General features: G+C 41.8%; 1 protein-coding gene across 1 annotated transcript in view; it reads left to right on the top strand.

Moving 5' to 3' along the window:
* Nucleotides 1-22,447, top strand: part of ERGIC1 (endoplasmic reticulum-golgi intermediate compartment 1) — a 158,434-nt gene that overhangs the window by 113,521 nt on the left and 22,466 nt on the right. The window contains exons 6-8 of the mRNA XM_036751763.1: nucleotides 6,844-6,948; nucleotides 15,336-15,396; nucleotides 21,396-21,496. Of these exons, the coding sequence (XP_036607658.1) occupies nucleotides 6,844-6,948; nucleotides 15,336-15,396; nucleotides 21,396-21,496 (267 nt within the window). The remainder of the gene's footprint in view (nucleotides 1-6,843; nucleotides 6,949-15,335; nucleotides 15,397-21,395; nucleotides 21,497-22,447) is intronic.

Genomic DNA, 22,447 nt, shown 5'->3' on the forward strand with positions numbered 1-22,447 from the left:
GGACTCCTCTTTCTGAGTTCAAATCTGGCCTCAGACACTTAGTAGCTATGTAACCCTGAGCAAGTCACTTAACCCTGCTTTCCTCAGTTTCCTCATCTGTAAAATGAGCTGGAAAAGGAAATGGCAAACCACTCTAGTACCTTTGCCAAGAATACCCCACATAGGGTCATGAAGAGTCAGACACAACTGAAAATGACTCAACAACTTCCTCAGTCCAATGCTCAGTCGGCTATAAAGGGAGTAATGTGTTGAAAGACTGGGAAAATAGGAAGGGGCTAGATTATAAAGGGCTTTAAGTTTCAGAGGAGTTTATATTTGATCCTGGAGGTAATTAGGAACCATTGGAAATTATCAAACAGAGGTATGGTAGGGTCACTTTAGGAAAATCTCTTTGCCAGCTATGTCAGAAGTGGATATGGAATAGGGAGACACTAGAGACAGGTAGTCCAAATAGAAGGCTATTACAGTAGTCTAGGGGAGAGGTGAGTGTGGGAGTGGAGAGAATCTTATATCAGTACACTGTGGGCTGTGTGTGTGTGTGTGTCTGTCTGTCTGTGTGTGCCTGTGTCTGTGTGTATGTGTGTAGAGAGAGAAAGGAGTCAAAGATAAATAGTTATAAATCTATGTTATTGTGTGTTTGGGGAGAAAGATAATGAATTTTCTTTCTTTCTTAACTAAGGTTAAGTGACTTGCCTGGAGTCACACAGCTAGTAAGTGTCTGAGGTCACATTTGAATTCAGGTCCTCCTGACTCCAGTACCAGTGCTCTATCCACTGAAAAACCTAGCTTCCCCATTGGTTTTCAACATGTTGAATTCATGATGTCTATAGGCACATAGTTTGTAGTGCCAGAGAGTAGGGCTAGACGAATAGATCTGTGAATCATCCAATAGAGATGATAATTGAACTGTGGTTCAATTAGGGGCTGATGAGTTAGTTCATCAACTAAGAAAATATAGAAAGTAAAAAGGACCCAGGACAAAGCCTAAAGGACAGAGTCATGAAAGGTAGGAAAGTATTAGGACTGAAAAGATGCCATTAATTTTGCAGTTAAGTACCTTTGAGGAGAAAAGTATCAATTGAATGATGGGGTCAGTGATTGAAGATGACTTTGTCAAAGAGTTTAGCTGAGAAGAAGAGAGATACAGGACAGTGGCTAGCAGGTTCCATAGTGTCCATTAAGGGTTTTTAAGGATAGGGAGATTGGGCATGTTTGTAAGCAGCAGGGGAAGATGAAGATTAGATGGAGACTAGGGATTTGCACAGGGGCAATCTGTTGAAGGAGACGGGAGGAGGTGGGTTCAAGGGTACATGTAGGGGTGTTGGCTTTTGCAAGCAGCATTAGAGACTGAAGTGTGAAGGAGGTGATAGTAGGAGCTGATTTTGCAAGGGGTTGTGAGATGAGGAGGAAGGGATAAGAAAGACCCCTTGGCTAACGTCTTCCGTTTTCATAAAGTCCTCAACAAAGATGGAGTTTGGGGGTGGGGGATGGAATGGGAGGCTTGAGGACAGAAGAAAATTTGTGGAACAGTTTCTGTGGTAAATAGGATAGGGACTTAGGGAAGGGTAGGATTGCATTACTGCAGCGAGGGCCCAGGTGGCATTAACTTCGTTGTAGAGTCAGTAAGCTTGGTTTCATAATTTCCTCCAGTTCTGTTCAACAGCATGTGAATAAAGCAAAAGAGACAGATGGTGAGAGTTACAAAGGATTGTGGTTTAAGAAGGCTTGATCAGTGATAGGACAGAGGAAAAAGGGACCCAAAATAAAGGACATTATACCATTGAACTGGTTCTCCAAGGAGTCAAAATTAAGCATTACTCATTTATATGTGAACTCTGTCCCATGCTAACCAGAAGCCTCATTTCTGGCTTCTCTAAACAATCTTAGAATAAGCCAGAAGCACCCATGAAATGGTTATTGTTGAGGGCCTACTTTACAACCAGTCATAACCCAAGAGCACCAAGTGCCGAAAAGACTCATCACCTTGCGACCAAGGCAGGCTCCATGAAGGCAGAAAGGATTTCCATTTCACTGGGCCCTCACTGGAAGGCTTGCTCAATAGTAGGTTTTGCCAGAGCTTCAATTCTGCTGGGAACCTTTGAGAACCAGGGTCCACCACCATGTGAGAAAAGGTAAGGGATCGGAAAAGAACCATAATGCAGAAATTGCACATCTTCGGGGAGCTGGGGCCTATGATTTCATCAGTCTAAGAAATTTTCTTGCAGCTTTGTCCACAACTTAAACTGACAAGGGTTGCCTTAAACATTGACGCCACATCTTCCCAACTGAAAGGCCAGCCTTCTTTCCAGTTATACTGTGCTGCCTTTCGTTACTCAGAGGGCAAAAGTAAAATCTGTAGGATGCCAAAATAATCAATCTGCTCCCCAGCTTGATCTCCTGAGTCTGGAGCTTGGTGGTCTTCCTTTCTTCCCTGGGGTCATATTCTATTTCAGTTTTGAAAGGACTGTTTCATAAGCTTTGTTTTCCAAAGAGCACAAATTGGAAACAGAAGTATGAGTGACCTATAAACCTGGCTTTTTTCCAGGGACCAAATTAAGAGTTTCAGATTTCATTCATGTCATTTCACCCCACGAAGGGAAATTAAAGATGTTCTGTGGACATCTGAAACAGGATTTGACTTACACATTTCTGCCCAGAGTTAGAGTCTCCGTGGCTCGACGTTAGGTCCTGATAGGCCTTGTCTGTGCAGAGTTAATATGAGCTGTTCTTTCAGTCAGTATCTCTGAGTCTTCTTCAGTAGATCTCATTCCATTCATTCATTGAACATGCATTTATTTAGCATTTACTATGTGCCAGCCATTGTGCTTTTTATTGTTGTCATTCTGTCATGTCCAGCTCTTCGTGACCCCATTTAGAGTTTTCTTGGCAAAGACACTGGAGAGGTTTGCCATTTCTTCTCCAGCTCATTTTACAGATGAGGAAACTGAGGCCAATAGGGTTAAGTGACTTGCCCAGGGTCACACAGCTAGTAAGTATCTGAGGTCAGATTTGAACTCAAGAAGATAAGTCTTCCTGACTGCAGTCCTGGCACTCTATCCATTGTACCAGCTGTACTAGCTGCCGTTGTACTAGGGTTTCAGAATATAGAGGCAAAAATAAAACTGTACCTCTCCTCACACAGCTTACATTCCATTTAAATTTAGATTTAAACACACACACACACACACACACACACTCACACAGAAACATTGTGTAGAAGTTGTTGCTTGTCCTTCATTCTTGAAGAGGACCGTGGCATCAGGAAGGTGATGTCATGACTTAGGAGTAAATTAGATTTAAGTGAGGCAAGGCTGTGCAAAGTCACCAGCCTCACTTTCTCCTCAGAGCCATTTAGGTCCAGTGGCAACATAAAGATCAGGACGACTGGAGATGGCCCCCTTGTGTAGAAGAATGCTATATTTGAAAGGATGATTTGGGTTCAAATCCCATCTTGGACACTTACTAGCTGTGTGACCTTGAACAAGTCATCTGACCTCTTTAAAACTCATTTCCTTATCCATAAAGCAGGAACAATAAAACCGTAGTTTCTTTGTGAGGCTTAAATGAGATAATGTATATAAACTAATTTGCACAAAAGGACCAGAACTGAGGATTAATAAAGCATTGATTAGATACTTTGTGTAAAGCACTGTGCTAAGGGAGATACAAATAGGAAAGTAAGTCAATCCCTGCTCTCAAGAAGTTTACATTCTTATGGAGGAGATAACACTTAATGGAAGGTTTCTGCAGCAAAGGAAGCAGATGGCAGTGCCTCTTCTTGCGTGTTATTTCCACTGATAAAAATCATAATCAATTTCTGGTGCCAAGGACTTTTCGCTGGCAAGAACTTCCCTTTCTGGGTTCTTTCCTTGCTGGACTGGGTCCAGATTGAGTGAGGACACCCCCTCTACCATTGCAGATTGGCACCTCCTCTGGGACTTAGAGAGTTGAGCCCTGAGAAGTAAAGGGACTTACCCAGCTGGGGTCACACAGGAAGGTGGTATCAGTGAAAACACTGCAACCTGGGTCTTCCTGGCTTTGAAGAAAACTCTAACCACTATACTTCTCTGCCTCTCTTTAAAGTGCTTTACTAATGTTGGTTATTATTACCAATAACTTTTGAAAGATAGTAACTTTAAAGTAATGACATTAGTTGTGAAGCTTAAAGATGGCTATTTTCATCTCAGGAATTTGGATAACTGACGTCTTTGGTCGCTCTCTTTTTGTATCAGACTTTTCAAGAGGCTGGTGAGTTTCATTCCTTCCGTTGCCTACCTTTAGACTGTGGGGAGCTGAGCTTAATTTGAATTTATAAGTAAGTTTATGTGCTGGAAAGTCAGAATCGCCACCATACATTTAAAACAAATGATGTTAGAGCTTGAATATTTCAAACTGTGTTGGCAACTCAACTACTTGGTTGAAACGGTTTGAAACCTCGGTGGGTAGCATTTTTTTTGGAGTTAACTGACTCACTGAGTCAGCAGGAGGTAGTCAGGATTTAGGCAGGCATTCTGTGATTGGCACCATATGTTTTTAAGTCCATTAGTGAAGGCTACGTGGGTTTGTAAATCATGCCCTCAATCCCTCATTTCTACAGGCCAGCACTTGCTTTTGTGAGTCATCTGATTCTATCAAACTGTGATGTGATCAGTATCCTGGTGATGAGGGTAGGGGAGAGGGTGGGAGAGAAACTAGTATAGAAATAAGTTATTGAGTCAGACTTGCTGGGTGGAAGAGAGGGGCAGTCCCAGGGATTCAAATGCAAATACCAAGTATTGAGATCTCTTTGAACCATTTAAATTAATGGATCTCATTTCTCAGACCTCAAACTAGATCACCACTATCAGATGAAGAAGGCTCTAGGCAGCATGGAATCCTAGTGAAAGTCAAAGATATTCTTATTCATTCAGCAAGCATTTATTAAGCACTTACTGTGTGCCACACCCTCTGCTTGGTGTTGGGAAAAATGGAAGCAAAAATGGAACAGTCTCTGCCTCAAGAAGCTTATATTACTTTGAGAGAAAAAAGATACATCTAAGTAACTGAATAAATGAATGAAAGTTATTAATTAAGCATTTACCAAGTGCCAAGCACCGTGCTAAATGCTAGGGAACCAAATGCAACAGTGAAATGGTCCTTGCTCTCAAGGACATTCTAACTGGGGAAACCATACATATGGGGAGTCGTGGCCAGGGAAGGGATTCATGGTCTGAGAAGTCACAAAGATGGTGAGTGGAACAATTGTTGTTTCATAGTTTTTCAGTTGTGTCTGACTCTTTATGGCCTCATTTGGGGTTTTCTTGGCAAAGATGCTGGAGTGGTTTGCCATTTCCTTCTCCAGCTCATTTTACAGATGAGGAAACTGAGGCAAACAGGGTTAAGTGATTTGCCAAGGGTCACAAAGCTAGTAAGTGTCCGAAGTCAGATTTGAACTCAGGAAGATGAGTCCTAGCTGCCCCAGTAGAGAAGTCCATTAACACACTCTTTCCAGAAGCGATGGTAGGGGTAATTTGATTGCAGTTTGTGTACCCTGATGACCCCCTTGACCCTCTGAGAGAGTCTCGATCTGCATTAGTAGAGGAAGATTGAGTTCCATAAGTCAATAGACTATAAGTCCAGTCCCCATCTTTATGCCTATCTTAGAGAAAAAAGAGAGTTGGGAAGCTGGCAAGAGAATGACTGGGGATGAAGATAAGCATTCTTTGTCTCAGGGAATGCCAAGCTAAATGTCTTAGCTCCTCCCAGGCATGGCCTCTGGGTGGTCCAATTTGGAGGAATCTGGAGCTCCGAAGGGCAGAGGTGGGACAAGGAGATATTCCAGGTGCGGCAGTAGAGATAGAACATCTTGTGATAACAACAAACCAGTGGATCAGCTTGGTTTAAGTGTAAAGTGGAGTAGGGGAGTAATGTGTAATAAGCCAGAAATGTAGGTGGGAGCCAGATCATAGTGGGCTTAAGTGACAAGCCGAGGAGTCAAGACTTGATACTACAGGCAATAGGGCCTCTGGAGCTTTTTGATCAAGGGAGTGACCTAGTCGGCTTTGTGCTGTAGGAATATCAATCTAACGGCTGTGTGGAAGATGGTTTGGACAGGAGATACACTCCACCAAAGAAGCCCAGTTAGGAACAAGAGGTGCTGAATTTGCTGCCGTTTAGTCTTTGGAACAGTAAAGGTCTAGCTGATCAATCAACTGAAGGGTAGATTGATTCATCATCGATGCGCCGGGCAATTTAACAAACATTTATTAAGCATCTGCTATCCATAGAACACTATGGTAAGTACTGAGGAAGATCTCAAATTTATTAAGAGGGTCCACAGTCCACAAGCATGTATTAAGCACTTACTAAGTGCCAAGTGCTGGCAGTACAAAGAAAGGCAAAAACACTGTCCTTGCCCTCAAGGAACTCCCATTCTAAAGTCAGACACTCATGGCCCTGCCCTCATGGAGCTTAAGGAATGCAGACATCTTTGTCTTCAAAGAATGATAGGCCTTCCACCTGCTATAGACACTTCCCCTCACTCTCCCACAATGTGTCCCTTGAGGAGACACCTTATTCCCCTTAGGCGAGATCACATTTGTAAAGCTTATTAGCACAGCGCCTGGCACATAGTGGGCACTAAGTAAATACTTGTTCCCTTTTCTCTTCCCTAGGAAGCATCCTGATATTTGGACCATAGCCTAGAGTCCTTCTTAACATCCCAGTTTAGATAAGACATAATCAAGTCCCATGATTTCTGCCCAACTTCCCTTAGATAGAATCAAGAGAGGAGGGAAGGGGACATTTTTTCTAAAAGCTTGTTTTTCCTGTGTTTTTTGCCCTGTGGGCTATCGGCCCAAATAGGTCCCTGGCAACTTTCACGTATCAACACACAGTGCCACTGCACAGCCCCAGAATCCAGACATGACTCATGTCATCCACAAGCTATCCTTTGGAGACACATTACAGGTGAGTTCTCAAACCCCAGGGATTTGAATTTGGGACACAGACCAAGAGAGGTTTGTTATTTTTAAGTGAATGGGGAATATGGGTGGAAGGAGTCATTTAAGGAGTGGATTACATTTACCCTTGGGAGGATGCTTTTTGCTGGTGGCCTCATACACTCAAAAGGGTATGCCATTGGTGGGTGGAGTGGAATTGTGGGTGGGGAAGAGGCAAGAGGGGTTAGATATCTCCATGCCCTCCACCCTTTCTGGGCAGGGAGTAGATCTAAGCAAGAGAAGCCTTAGTTCTTGATTTCCTTAGGAGGGAACTTCTTCCTTTTTTTTCCCCAGCAAGTTTTTTTAGAATTCTTCCAAAGGAAGTCAGTTCTACCTTTCTCAGTCCCCTAAGATGAACTTCAGTATCTCTTCCATCCTCCTGCTTCAACTAGGTTGGCGTTTAACTTGGTGCAAACCCTGATTTCTCATGTGAGCCTACTTAGCTGCTGCACTCCTATAACATGCTTTGGTTTGACCTCATAAGGCCTTGGTGTTGTATTTTTTTCTCTTACATACCCATGTGTACACACACACACACACACACACACACACACACACATATACACACACACACTCTCATTCCAAGCCTCCATTACTAGTTTCCCAATCACTCTACTCATTTGATTGCCCAACATGAACAGCTCATGCTGTTGTAATCTTAACAACCTGTTCCATAGCCAGCCACATCCAAGCATGTGCTGACCAATCATAAACTTTCTATTCTCATGTAAAAATCACTTTAGGCACTTTTCAAGCTTCATAGTTTTTCTTTGGGAAAGGTTTGAGGGTAGAGAAATTATCTCTGCTAATCTTATGAGAGTTTGCCAGTTGCCCTTTCCTAGTTCTTTTCCTTCTACTAAAGGGCCAGGGACCAGGCCTCCCCAAATTTCCTTTGTACAGCGGCCCCCACAAATACATATCCTTTGATAGATCTCCCATCTCATTGGGATGCGCAGTCCTTCTACCAAGGCATAGTGCAGGCCAGCTACATCTTTTTATCCTGTGAGCTTCTTGTCCCAGCATCTCTGTAAAATCCTCCTTAGAGGATTGACCCAAGACTGGGAGGGCTTCATGTGATCCTAGATCTAGAGTTAAAATGAACCTTAGAGGCCATCTAAAGCCATCCTCTTTGGACCCAGACAGCTTATGTGACTTCCCCAAGGCCACATAGGAAAGAATTCGTGGAGCCAGGATACAAATCCAGGTTCTCTGACTCCAGACCTAGCATTTCCTGATAACAGTGAAGCTCCCAACACAGCATTTCATTATTCCTTATTCTGACAACACGACTGACCAACCTCCTTGTCCAGTTGCGTATGTCTTTGATGATGTCGCCTATGCCATTTCGTGTTCACAAATTTCCATAGAAATAGTCAACTCTAGAGGCAACTAGATGGTGCAGTGAATAGAGCACCAGCCCTGGAGTCAGGATGACCTGAGTTCAAATCCAGCCTCAGACACTTGACACTTAGTAGCTGTGTGGCCTTCATCCATTCACTTAAGCCCAATTGCCTTGCCTTTCCCCCTCTGCAAAAAAAAGAAAGAAATAGCTAATATTTATGGGGTGCCAACTAAGTATGCTACCCAAAGGACACAGAGATTAAAAAAAAACCCTAGTGTAAATATGTTTGTAAAAATATTAAATGATAATAGCTAGCTTTTAGATAGCACTTTAAGGTTGATAAAGGGCTTTACAAATATTATCGTGATAACATTTTATCCTCATAACAGCCCTGCAAAATAAGTGCTATTAGTATCCCCGTTTTACAGGTGAGGAAACTGAGGCAGAGGTTAAATGACTTGTCCAGGACCACAGATCTAGTAAGCATCTGAGGCTGGATTTGAACTCAGGTCATCCTGACTCCAGGTCCGTGGCTCTGTCTTACTGTACCACCTAACTGACTCTTAATCTAACTGACATGCTAGACTATAGGCGAGTGAAGAAGATATGCACATTTGTATAGTGTCAGAAGTTCTGAATGTTAGTCCTAGCTCTTCCACTAACTGGTTCTATGACCTTGGACAGCTTTCAGGTGGTGGTAGAACTAGAAGCCACCAGTGGCATGGTAGATAGAATGCTAGACCTGGAATCAGGAAGACGAGTTCAAATTCAGCCTCAGACACTTACTAGCTGTGTGACCCTGGGCAAGTCACTTAACCTCTGTTTGTCCCAGTTTCCTCAACTGTAAAATGGGATAATAATAGCACGTATCCTTTCTAGCTTTTAAAGATAGACTCTTTCTCAGTAGGTGGGGGAGGGAGGGACAGAATTTGGAACTCACAATTTTTTTTAAAAAAGAAAGATCATTAAAATTAAATAATGGTTTTAAAAAATAGACTAAGTATGTGAAGATGATCACAGTAGCCTCTGCATGCAAATGTAAGATGGGTTGGAGGAAGGAGAGGCTGAAGACACTAACACTGGGTCAGATATAAAGACATGAGGGGCTGGACTAGAAGCTTTGCTGTGATAAGCTGTCAGTGAGGGGTGGGGGTGGGAGTGGGGAGGATGGCTCAGGGATTGGCAGAATTTGGGGATGGGTAAGATCTAAGAGGTAAAAGAGCACTGGAAAATGAATCCATTGTTTTAAGACCAGTCGCCTGGGAAGTTTGAAGTGGTATCGACAACAGTGGAAATATTTGAAGGAAGTAACAAATTTTTGGCCAGTACGATGGCATTGAGGTCACTTTTTCATCACCTCTTGCTCAGATTATAATAGCCTCTTTAATTGACCTCCGTGCTTCAAGTGTCTCCCCACTCCCGATCTGTCCTTCCCAGGGCTGCCAAAGTTAGTTTGGCCACATCACTCCCTCTGCTCAGGAAACTCCAGTGGCTCCCTCTGACCTCCAGGATCAAATACAGACTCCTGTGTTTGGCATTTTAAGATGGTCATAAGCTGGGCCCAGCCTACCTTTCCGGATTTCTTTTATGTAGTGTCTCCCGACACACTTTACAATCCAGCCAGACTCCACTTCGTTGGTCCTCATCCAAGATGTTCTTTCTCCCATCTCTTCACCGGCTGTCACCTGTGCCTAGAATGTGCTCTTTTCTCACCCTCTGCCTCTTAGACTCTCTATGGAGCTCTTCCTGATTTGCTCCATCCCGCCTCCATAGATCACCTTGTATTTATTTGGTACATTTGGGAGCAGCTAGGTGGCACAGCAGATAGAGCACCAGACCTGGAATCAGGAAGACTTCAAATCCAGCCTCAGACACTTCCTAGCTTTGTGACCCTGGGGAGGTAACCATGTAACCTCTGTTTGCCTCAGTTTTCTCATCTGGAATATGAGAGTAAGCATAATGATAGCATCTGCCCCTTAGGGTTGTTATAAGGCTCAAGTGAGATGATAACTTTTAAATGCTTAGCACAATGCCTGGCATGTAGTAGGTGCTGTATAAATGTTACTTGTTATTATATACTTTTCTTTGAGAGGCGTCATGGTGTAATAAATAGGGAGCCAGGAAGCCATAGGTTCAAATCCCACTTCTACACTTCTAGCACATACTGACTATGTGACCTTGGGCAAATCATTTAATGCCTGAGTGCTCTAGGAAACCCTCTCGGATTAAAAGTCAAAGCAAAGGTCTTGCTTTGGTAGAGGGCTACACCAATGAAATCACAAGATCTGCTTCCTATCCCTATGTTTTTGTATTTGAGTCTTTTCTTGGTTTGTCTGATGCCTGGTACATAATAGGAGGTGATTAATTAATAGGAGGAAATTGCCTGTATCCCTCCCCTCGATCAAATGTTCTCATGTCCCTAGTCTAGACAACTAGAAATGTGGAACTGTAGAAGAAGGCAAGAGGTCAAGGCTAGAGATTTGGATCTAGGAGCTCTATACAGGAAGCATTAGAAAATCATGTGACTAGACAAAGCTCCTTGAGAATGGAAATATGTGAGAAGCAGCAGGAACAACTTTGTGGTCAGCCTCGTTTGGCAGAGGGAAGAAACACAACACGGGGAAAAGAGTCAGAGAGGAAAGAGGAAACCATTGAGTCACAAAAGTCCTGGTTTAACAGTATCCAGAAGGGAGGCGTTGACACTATCAGGTGTAGTGGAGAAGAGAGATCGCTTGGTTGTAGCAGGAGACATTTAGTGATCGTTAAACTGTCTCAGTAGAGTAACAGTAATGATCAGCATTTATATGGTGCTTACTATGTGCTATTATATATTTTATATATATAAATATATAATAATTTTCTTCTTTTCTAATGTTTTAACTAAAAGCATGTTCCCCAAATGCATACAAACACGCACCAAGACAAACAGAATTACAAACTTTGAAATCTAAACATAACAAAATCCATAGCAGACACCAAAACCCAAAGTTGTTTAGTACAGCACCTGCATAAAGACGACTTATAAATTCAGCGGTAAGTATTTAAGGAACAACTCAAGTTTCTATTGTCTTTTAAATTTTAAGGAGGGGCTTGCGAAAGACTACACATAGAACACATCTTATAGAAAATGCCCTCTCCTACAAGAAATTTTACAAGTCATAGTGCTAACTTTTACAACTCTGGGACCTCTCTCCTTTAAAGGGGACATAATTTGATTTATTCAGGTACCTAAACTGCTGGTCAAATTCACAACCAGCTCAGTGCAGATGCTTTCCGCTGCCTAACATCTGTAGGGCAGTTTGGATACTTTTGTGGAGCGTCCTTAGTTTGATTACTGTCCAAAAGCAATTTCCCCAGTTGGTATTCTCTCTGGGTATTTATTGATACTCTCTCCGTTGCTTTTACTAATTCTAGTAAGTGTTCAAATGCCTTCATAACAAGTTTTTTTTTTCAAAATTATAAATTGGATAAACTTCTGATAGACCATTTCAAAGTTAAAAGATTCATCCTGATAAATGCCATTTAAATGTTTCACTGCTATTAGAAGACAAGTTTCCAACACTGAAAGATCAGTAATATATGCAATGATTGAAGATCTTTGTTGGCATGGAAATGTTTCAGCAGAACTTCTTTCACTTTCTTGTCTTCTGAGAGACACTGAACTGTTTCATTCCATTTCTCAGTAAAGTGCTTGTCTGGAAGACCTTCAGGTAGTATTAATTGGTCTTTAAATATTTTAAGATATTGTGAGAAACTAAAGGAATTCATTAAATTATTTAAGTAGGAAGGTAGACAACTTGGGGTGGGGGTTAGGAAGTGTACTGGATAAATTAACACAGCAGGTATAGACATTAGAGAAATTTCACCTAAAAGGACAAGTATCAAAACAGGATAGCATCACAGAATCTTGGGACTACAAAAGGACTGCAGAAATCATCTATCCCAAGCCATACATGAACAATTATTCCACCTATAAAATCTACTTCTCCAGTTGATAAGGTCCTCCCTAGAACTTCCATTTGAGGAATGTCAGCAATACTGACTTCTAACCTGACTCAGCCCCTGACTCTCCATCTCTCTGACTCTTCTACCTCTACCCCAGCTACCTTATCTCTTGGCAACACCTCCACCTCTGATTGACGATGAGTTTTTCCCCCGAACCTTCATTTGAGTAAGGATCCACAATGGCAAAGCTCACTTCTGCTCTGGCTCACACCTTAACTTTCTGTACTACTTTTCCAGCTTGCCCATGGCCATCCCTTCCACCCCACTTTGCTTTAGAGCTCCCTTTTATGTGCTGTTTTATCCCATTAAAATGTAAGTTTCTTGTGGACTGGGACTGTCTTTCTTTTTACTGGAATTTGTATCCTCAGCTCTTTGCACTGTGCTTGAAACACAATGAGTACTTAATAATGCTCTATTTCTCTGTCTCTGACTGGTGATCATCCTGCCTCGTGCATAGACCTCCAGTAATTATGGTCTGATATAGCCAATTACAATCTAATACAGATTTGATCATTGGAAAGTTTTTCCCTAAATGTGTCTCTCTGCAATATCCTGGCTCTGATCCCTGGCATCCAGCAGAACAAGTCTAATCTTTATGTGGCAGCTGTTCAAATTACTTAAAGACATCTATCTTGTCCCTCCACCCCACCCCACCCCCCAGCCCCCAGGTCTTCTCTTCTCCAAGCTAAATAAATACCTCCTGTTCCTTCAACCAATCCTCACTGCATGGTCTCAAGCCCGTTTAATATCCCCATCACCCTCTTTGATATTCTTCAACTTGTTAATTAATGTCCTTCCTAAAATTTGGTGCCCCAAACTGAACATTTAATAGCAAAAATATGGTCAGAACAGTAGAGTATAGCAGGGCTGTTACTTCCTTTGACCTAGATGCTAATCCTTTTTTAATGAAGCCCAAGATTCCATCAGCTTTTTTTGGCCAATATGCTTCACTGTTGGTGGATGTCAAGCTTGGCATCTGCTAAAATGCCCAAATGTTTCTTATTTTTTATATAAACTGGTATCTAATCACACTGCCCTTCTCTTTGACACATGAAGTTGATTTTCTTGGACTTTACATTTTATTTGTTAAAATTCATCTCATTAGTTTGGCTTCTCATTGTAACTTGTCAAGATCTTTTGGTATCTCTTTTTTTTTTTTGTCATCTAGAATGTCCTGTGTGGTGTCATCTGCAGAATTGACAAGTGTGCAATCTATACCTTTATCCAAGTCATTGATACAATTATTAAAGTAGCATAGGGCCAAGGACAAACCAGCTGGAAGTGTTGTGGGGTGGGGGGGAAGACTGCACCAAGTGAAGGCTTATTCAATCCTGGAAAGCCTTGGACATGTTGAAGGGCAAGAAAACAATGGTTGAAATACAGAGCATAAGTAGAGTGGTTAGACATCCATTAAGGGTGTGGATCATAGATATGTGGAGAGGGATAAGTGTAGAGAAGATGGCATCATGGGAAACATCCAGATAGCATCTGGGAAAATTAACAAAAGGAGAGAAAGTTAAAATGCTTCTAAGGTGACCCGTCTTGTGGTGCCAGCTTTCTGTTGGAGGTGGAGGAGAAGGAGGCAGTTAAAGATAGAGTTGAAGAGGCTTGTTTTTGTATGTAACACAATGAAATGAAGTGCCACAGAGAGGGTATTTCTAGAGGGTATTTCTAGAGTAGTGCATGCCATCAGCTTTGTCATCTCAAAAGAAGGCTGGAGGATTTTCCTTTTATAAGTAGGGGTGAATTCAGGATTTCATCTAGACCATTTGGATTGTGGACCGATAAATCTATAAAGAAATGCACTTGATTGCAGGACTGGAGAGAATAGAAAGAGAATGTTGACCCCTAAGGGGTAAGATCATTGTGTTTCCAATTTGCTGACATTGTGCAGTAGGAGCGGAGAGAAGACACCCAGTCTACATTTTGAGCCTTTTCTCCAAGTAACTTGCCTTCCCAAATCTTCAGCTCTGACCAAACTGATCAAATCACTTTCTAGGGAATGCTTCCCCCCACTTCTCTGTGCTCTGGATCAAAACACCCCTTTCTCTGCCCCTTCCCCTCCATCTGGGCAAACCCTACTCAATCCTTCAAGACCCTCTTCTTCATGAGGAACAGTGGAATATAATGAAAAGAAAACTGGCCCTGGGTTCAAATCTTGACCCAGTCATTTTTACCTATGTGACTTTTTACAAGTCACATGACCTCTGAGGACCTTAGGGGAGGCATGAATTTGGATGGGAAAACAATTAGCATCTTTATTTTCACTTTCCTCTAGTTCAGATGTGAAACACACCACTCGTGGCCCAAACCAGGTTAAAATGTAATTGAGAAATATGTAACAAAATAAATAAAAACAGTAAAGCATAGATGATATTAAGATGTGGTTTTTCTAAGTCAATATGTGACCCACAGAGATCCTTAATAATAAGGATTTAGTGGTATTAATAATAAGGTTTTAGGTTTAGTGGCCCTGTTTCTGTTTGAGTGTGACACCACTGCTCTAACTGAAAGTTAGCATTTCCTTCAGATAAGTAAAATGTAGAACGTAAAATGCAGAATGTAAAGACAACATTATTCTGAGCCCAGGCATGGTGTTACATACATGTAATCCCAGCTACTGGGTAGGTTGAGACTGATGACTCTCTCAGAATGAGCTGTGCTGATAGGTGTCCACACTAAGTTTGGCAAGTCCCCTTGCACAGGTGGTCACCAGTCTGCCTAAGAAGGGATGAACCAACCCAAGTCAGAAACTTCAGTGCTGGCAAGTAGTGGGACTGAGCCTGTAAGTTTGGGCAAGCTGGGGAGACCCAGTCTTTAAAAAAACAAAGAGCATTCTGAAAAGGGTGTTATAGTTTTCACCAGACTGCCAAAAGTATCCCTGCTACTAAAAAGTTCCTTGCACTAAATCATCATCTAAGAGAATGCATGTCTAAAATCCTGTGATAAACTTCTAATTTCTCTGATCTTCTGTAGAAATGATTGATACAAGCTATGTTTGTCTCTAGGTTCAGAACATTCATGGAGCATTCAACGCTCTGGGAGGAGCAGACAAACTCACTTCTAACCGTATGTATCTCGGAGTGGAGCATGCTTCGATCACTGGGCTCTTTAATGCAACAGAAATCCAGAACCATAGCCACTTGCTCAAAGGCCAGCAGAATTACAGCTGATGCTTTTGAGCTCTGGGATCAGAATCTGTGATATGATCCTTAATGAGGGAAAGCTAAGACTCTGCTAATCTAAACACACCTTGGGATTTGGTCTGGTTATACAATTAGGTCAAGTTTGATGTGTTGTCTTATTACTAATATTCCTAGCTACTACTGTGGCTGTTGGTGTTAGCTTTGTGACCTCAGTTGGGGTTTTCTTGGCAGAGATACTGGAGTGGTTTGCCATTTCCTTCTCCAGCTCATTTTACAGATGAGGAAACTGAGGCAAACAGGGTTACACAGCTAGTAAGTATTGGAAGTTAGAGTTGAACTCAGGTCTTCTTGACTCCATTTAACCTCTGAACTTGGAGTCAAGAAAACTTAGATACAAATTCCACACCTGATACTCACTAGTTATGTGATATTGGCTGACTCATTTAACTTCTCTAAACTTGTTTCCCCAAATGTAAATGAAAGAGTTGGACTTGAACTCCATCCAGCTCTAAATCTATTATCCTATTATCTGTGTCATTTTTCAGTTGTATCCGACTCTTTGTGACCCAATTTGGGCTTTTCTTGGCAAAGATACTGGAGTGGTTCACCATTTCCTTCTCCAGCTCATTTGACAGATGAGGAAACTGAGGCAGACAGGGTGAAGTGACTTGCCCAGGGTCACAGCTAATAAGTGTCTGAGGCTGGATTTGAACTCAGAGAGTTGAGTCATCCTGACTCCATGCCTGGCCCTCTATCTACCACCCCACGTACATGCCCCACTACCGTGGCTATTCTAGTAATAATGATGCTGATGAGGATAGCTCTACTTGGTCTGAAAAGGGGTTTTCATATGCAATCTCATTTGAGTCTCACAGCCACACTGGGAGATAGGTGCTACTGTTATCCCAATTCTGTAGCTGAACAATTTATATGTTGCTTTCCCCCTGGAGGTCCACACAGCTGGTTCCTGTCTGAGTCAGGGTTTCAATCTAGACCTTTGTGATTCTAGGTCTAACACTCTGCTTAAATACCTGATGGCTCAGGATTTGTTATTTAGTGGATGGGAAAAGAGACTGTTAGAACCCAAGTTCCTTCAGGATGCAACACTGTGTCATCATTAATCTCTGTGTCCCCAGAACCTAACACAGTACATGCTGTGAATAACTATTGCATTGGGAAGAAGCCATGTGGCAGAGTGAAAGGAGTGCTGGAATTTGGTCAGAAAACCTAGGATGATGGAATCTTGACTCTAATGGGCAGCCTCTTTCAGCCTTAGTTTCTTCCTCTGTAAATCGAGGGTGCCCTTCTTAAAATTCTACCATCTTCTGGCTAGCCCTTCCATTTTTCTCTCCCTACCCCTTTTATAACCTGCCTCCATTCCTGAAACAGCCCATTATTTTTTCTACCCTTTCGTAACTTCTAGGCATTTTCTACAATAAACAGGCCTGAACACATACCCCCCCCCTACGCAAATATCTACACATACATGATTTATACATATGTACCCCATGCCCCTCAAGTTCATGTACATTTTTTGACACAAAAGTATGGCCTAGGAATATTGTCCCAAATATAGCATAGGATTTACATCATTAAAGGGAACTTAGAGATCTAGTCCAGCCTTTGTTCTCTTTTTTCCCCTCCATCCGTTATTAGATTGTAAGCCTTTTTTTATAAATTTATTTATTTATTTTTAGTTTTCAGTATTCACTTCCATAAGATTTTGAGTTCCAAATTGCCCATCTCTCTTTCTGAGGGCACGGACTATCTTTTGGTATCCGCAGTGCTTAGCACAGTGCCTGGCACATAGTTGGCACTTCATAACAGTTGATGGAAGTGAGGAAACTGAGAGTCTCAGGTGTGCAGCGACATGTCCAAGAAGGAAGGCCAAGCTCCCGGCCAAGTGCACATTAGCAGCACTTTTTTCTTCTCTTGCTGAGGCTCCTGGATGTTGACAACGCTTCTCCTTCTGAAGCAGCAGCCAGTCTCTGCTTAAGGTTACACTGAATACTTCAGGGAGGGTAGAGCAGGAAGGGGTTGGGGGGCAGGGGGACAGGAAGAGATTCTTGAGCTGGTGAAAGAATCCTGAAGAAGTTTTTACCTCATCCTCACCATACTGTGAAACAAAATTAAAATTTTATTAAAGAAATTCAAAGACTTTACACGATGGAAAGCATGATCTGGCATTTTGCAAATCTGCCCAGCTGGCTCCAGAGAGGTAGCCTAACCCTGTCTGTCTTCTGCCTTCCACTTCTTCCCTCCTGTTGCTCACCTCTGGCTTTCTTTACATTTTTAAAATTCTTGTCCCTGGAGCACTTAGTCAGCAAAATGGTGTTCCATCCTGAGGCTACAACATGCCTATGAAAGCAGCTGTATCATACATCCTTCCCTCCCCCCAAGGCTGCTGCCATACATTGCAAGGGCAATTGAACATCTCATTCTTTCTTTTTTTAAAAGGCAGTCAGGGTTAAGTGACTTGGCCAGGGTCACACAGCTAGTAAATGTCTGAAGCCAGATTTGAACACAGGTCCTCCTGGCTACAGGGCCAGCACTCTATCCACTGGTCCAACCAGCTGCCCCTCCATTTCATTCTTTCCCAAAAAAGGCCAGTCTTTTCTGCTTTGTGCCTGGAGCCAGCATTTTCACCTTGGCATGTAAAATATAGAATGTCAGGAGATACAAGGCACCTTAGGGATCATCCAGTCTGGCTTCATCACTGAAAGAATACTGGCAGCCTAAAAGAAGGCCCTCATGCCTTTGTCAGTGTTAGGACCCAAAACCATCTCCATCCAATATTCTTTTTATTCCAACCATCATGAGCTCCTTTAGATCAGAGATCACTGTCTGTTTAATTTCTGGCTTCAAAGACCTAGATTCAGACTCATTCTCTGAAGCTTCCTACCTGTGTGACTCCCATCTATAAAATGAAGAGATTGGACTCAATGGCCTGAGACCTTTCTTTGGAGAGATCTGTGGGCCTGTGATCTTACGGCTCCTAGTGTCTTATGCAAAGCTCTATGTACAGAGTATCAAGGAAACATTTGTTAAAGTCAATCCCTATAGGATACTTGCCTTGGAGAACCCATTGAGGCCAAAAACATGTACTAAGTGCTGTGAGTAGAGAAATAAAGAAGATAAACCCTTTTCTGCCCTTCCCGGTTTAGTGGGGAGATTGGGGGACAGGGGGCTGAGAAGGTAGTTGGAAGTGGGTGGAAGAGATTGGGGCCACCTGTGTGTGAAGGCATGGTAGAAGCTTCAGCCTAAGGAGAAGAGACAGTGTGGTTTGGGGGAGAGAATGCCACAGTTGGAGTCAAACCCCATCTCTGATGCCTGCTACTTTCATGACCTTTGGCAAGTCATTTGGGCTTTAGTTTCCTTCCTTGTAAAATGGGAGAATTGGACCAGCTAGACTCAGAAGTCCCTTCTACTTCTAAATCTATTATCTAAACTATAGAGTTTCTATTTCTATAGTACTTTGAGGTTTAGAACAAGCTTCACTCAGAACCAATCTGTGATGTAGGGAGTGCAAATATTATTATCCCCATTCTACAGAAAGGAAACTGAGGTTCAAAGAGGTTCAGTGGCTTGCCCCAGGTCACATAATCAGTAAATACCTGAGCTAGCAATCAAAACCCAGTTTCTCTTGACTCCCAAGTCTAGTGTTTTTTCTACTCTTCCATTATGTGTCCTTGCAGAAGAAAACTTCTGACCCATTGCTTCAACACATTTTGTAAAGTGTTTTCCAGAGACTTGGGTCTTGAGTCCTGGTTGTAGTGATTATAAATGTTTTTAATTCTAGCAAACAGGACTCCTCCCCAGAAGGGCTGCTTTGCTGCTTTAGCACAGCATGGAGGTGACCCTGGGCTCTAAAAGAGTGTGCTCATGGAGCAGAGTCTGGCAGGCTCTGCTGAGCTGGGCTCAGAGGCTTGGAGCACACGCCCACTGACAATCTGTGTCTGCTTTTCAAGGACCAGACAAGCTAAGCGCCCAGGTCCTCCTGGCTGACCATCAGAGGACTGGCCATGAGATGATCATTTCTTTGACCAGTGCAGCCCACAAAACACAAAGGAAAAAAAAGTGGTCTTTAGTCTCACCTTATCCCCTTCTTCAGCAGTGATGAAATGATCACAAGTTTAGAGCAGGAAAGGACCATTGAAATCATTTAGTTCAACCCGCTTGATTTTACAGATAACACTGAGGCCCAGAAAGGTTAAGCAATTTTACCCAAGATCACAAGTGGCAGATATGGGATTCAAACATAGGCCAGTGAATTAATCAATAAGCATTTATTAAGCACTTATTGGAGATACAAAGACAAAAATGAAATAATCCTTGCCCTCAAGGAGTTTATATTCTATTGGGAAGACAACATGTACGATAAGGATACATAAAATATTTACAACATTCCACTGTACCATTTTGGAGTGGTGGGAACGGGTAGAAGATGCTAAGAATTAGCAGCTACTCCCTGACCAATATCAATATTCAATATCAATATTCTTCTAGTATTACTATATAGTTATGAATCCTAGGACCAAGGACTTCAGAGAATCAAAATTGTAGGTGACTCAAAAGATAATCAAGACCCAAATGGTGTTGAGTGTAGTAAATTCAATATATTACCAGAAAAAAAAAGACACAGAAAGGGGTTCTTAACCTAGGTCTGAGAATTTAGCATTTTTAAAAAAAATCTTGAAAACCATATTTGAATATAATTGGTTTCCTTCATAATCCCATGTATTTTATTTTTTATCTCATATCTTTAAAAATATTCTGAGGTTTCCATAGACTTCACTGAACTGCCAAAGGGAGTCACCAAAGTGACACCAAAGAGGTTAAGACCCCCTGATCTAGAGGAAGGCTCCTAATAGATTCTGAACAGTGACTTTTATAGGAGAAAATGAACTGAGATCCCACATGTTGAGAGATGCTACCCCAGGGGACAGGGCATCCACACTGATGAGACCATAGATCCATTGGAATATTTGTGGTTTCTTCAAAGTCCCCAAGTAACCAGGAATTCTAGGTACCATGTCTACTTATGAGATACTTTTAATGATTGTCTGTTAAGTCATCCAGCAACCAAAACCCCTTTTGTAATATCCAAGGGAAACCTTCCTTATACAAAATTCTCTCTGGGGAAAAAGTGTTTTCAAGTGTTTGCTTGGATTAGATTAAAACTAGGGAAATAAGATCAAGCCAACTAGGTAAAGAAAGTACCTCTCTAAATCTCTCCCAACTGAACTTCCTAGTTTCTTAATTTATAGTCTCAAAGATCTGTCTGGGAGAAACTAAAGGAACCATAATGACCATTGTGGTATAGTGGGAAGTATAAGATTCGGAACCAGAAAAGACTTGGGCTCAGCCCTTTTATTTATTAGCTGTGTGACCTTGGGCAAGTCATTTCTCCGGGCCTCCATTTGTTCACCTGTAACTTGAGATTAGACTAGATGTTATCTGTAGTTCTTTCCACCTTTTTATCCTGTTGTCATATGATTAGATGGTGGAGTAGGTATGGAGTAAAATGGCTGTAGTGAAGAGAACATTAATCCTTAGTGGCTAAGTCTGAGTTCTGCCAAATCATTTCTAAGCCATTTAGCAACCACTTAAAGGACTTCAGTGTTTTCTTTTTGTACAAGCTTTAGTGGTTTTTATTAATTGGGTTAATTTAGGGGATAAAATCAAGTTGGCTGATATCACCATCCCTACTTTACTAAGGAGGAGCCTAAGGTCACAGAGTGAATCAGGCATAATATAAGGCTGGGGAGGTGGGGGTGGGGAGTGGGGGGGGGCATGTGCCTGCACACACACACACACACACACACACATACATACATACGTACATACACATTCTCTAATTATAGAAAGCAGGACTCTAATTTAACTTTCTTAATGGTGCTCCTTATTTCATCTTTCGGGCAGCCCTCGCATCCCATGATTACATCTTGAAGATCGTCCCCACGGTGTATGAAGACAAGAGTGGAAAGCAGCGGTACTCATATCAATACACGGTAGCCAACAAGGTCGGTGGAGGTCTGGGGAAGGACCCCCTCCGTGGCAGTCATTTAAGATTTATTTTATTTTCTGCTCTCACTGGCTGGTTAAGGTACATTCGGGCGTTCTAGAAGTGTACTATTGCGGCCTCTGCTGGCAGAGAAAGGAGCACAAGAATTGAGCTGCTGGTTGGGCCGGCAGTAGAGAGGGGCCAGTGAAGCCCTCCAGGAGGTTTAGTGTGATGGACTAAAAAAAGTCAATCCCCTGGGGGTCCAGAGCCCTATGGGGACCCAGAGAGGCACAAGGCAGTCTAAATCATTTCTAAATCAGTAAGATCTATGCCTGCTGCCAGCAGGGGCAAAGAAGTTATAGAGGATCATCAATGGGTCCGTCTAGTCCAACACCTTCATTTTATAGATGAGGAAACTGAGGCAGAGAAAAGTGAAATCATACACATACAACATCACCCTGCTAATAAACGGAAAAGCCTGGAGTCCTCTAATTCCAAATCCAATGTTCTTTCCTTTACCAAAAAATCTAGAATGAACTGTTCTTATAAGCCCAAATATCAGTCCATCTGTCTGTCTCTATCTGTCTATCTGTCTTAATATAAAATATTTACATATTATATAAATATATTGTGTATTTATAGATAATATACAGTGTGTAGTTATACAATATTATGTATTGCATATTTATATAATATATTGTTACATTTCTATAACCTATAATATTGTGTATTATATGTTTATAAGCTAGTATGTGTTTACAATATTTGTAAACTGTATATTGTATTTATCCAATATTTATAAAATGTTATACACTATATATTTATACACTGTTATATATTGTGTTTTATACATATTACCTAAATGTATAATACGTTCTAGATATGATGGTATGTAAAATATCATATACACTACATATTTATGTGTTTATTTTTTATCTGAACTAGGAACCATATCAAAGTTTCCCTCTCT

The sequence above is a fragment of the Trichosurus vulpecula genome, chromosome 3 (genome assembly GCF_011100635.1).
Source record: "Trichosurus vulpecula isolate mTriVul1 chromosome 3, mTriVul1.pri, whole genome shotgun sequence".
Taxonomy (NCBI): domain Eukaryota; kingdom Metazoa; phylum Chordata; class Mammalia; order Diprotodontia; family Phalangeridae; genus Trichosurus; species Trichosurus vulpecula.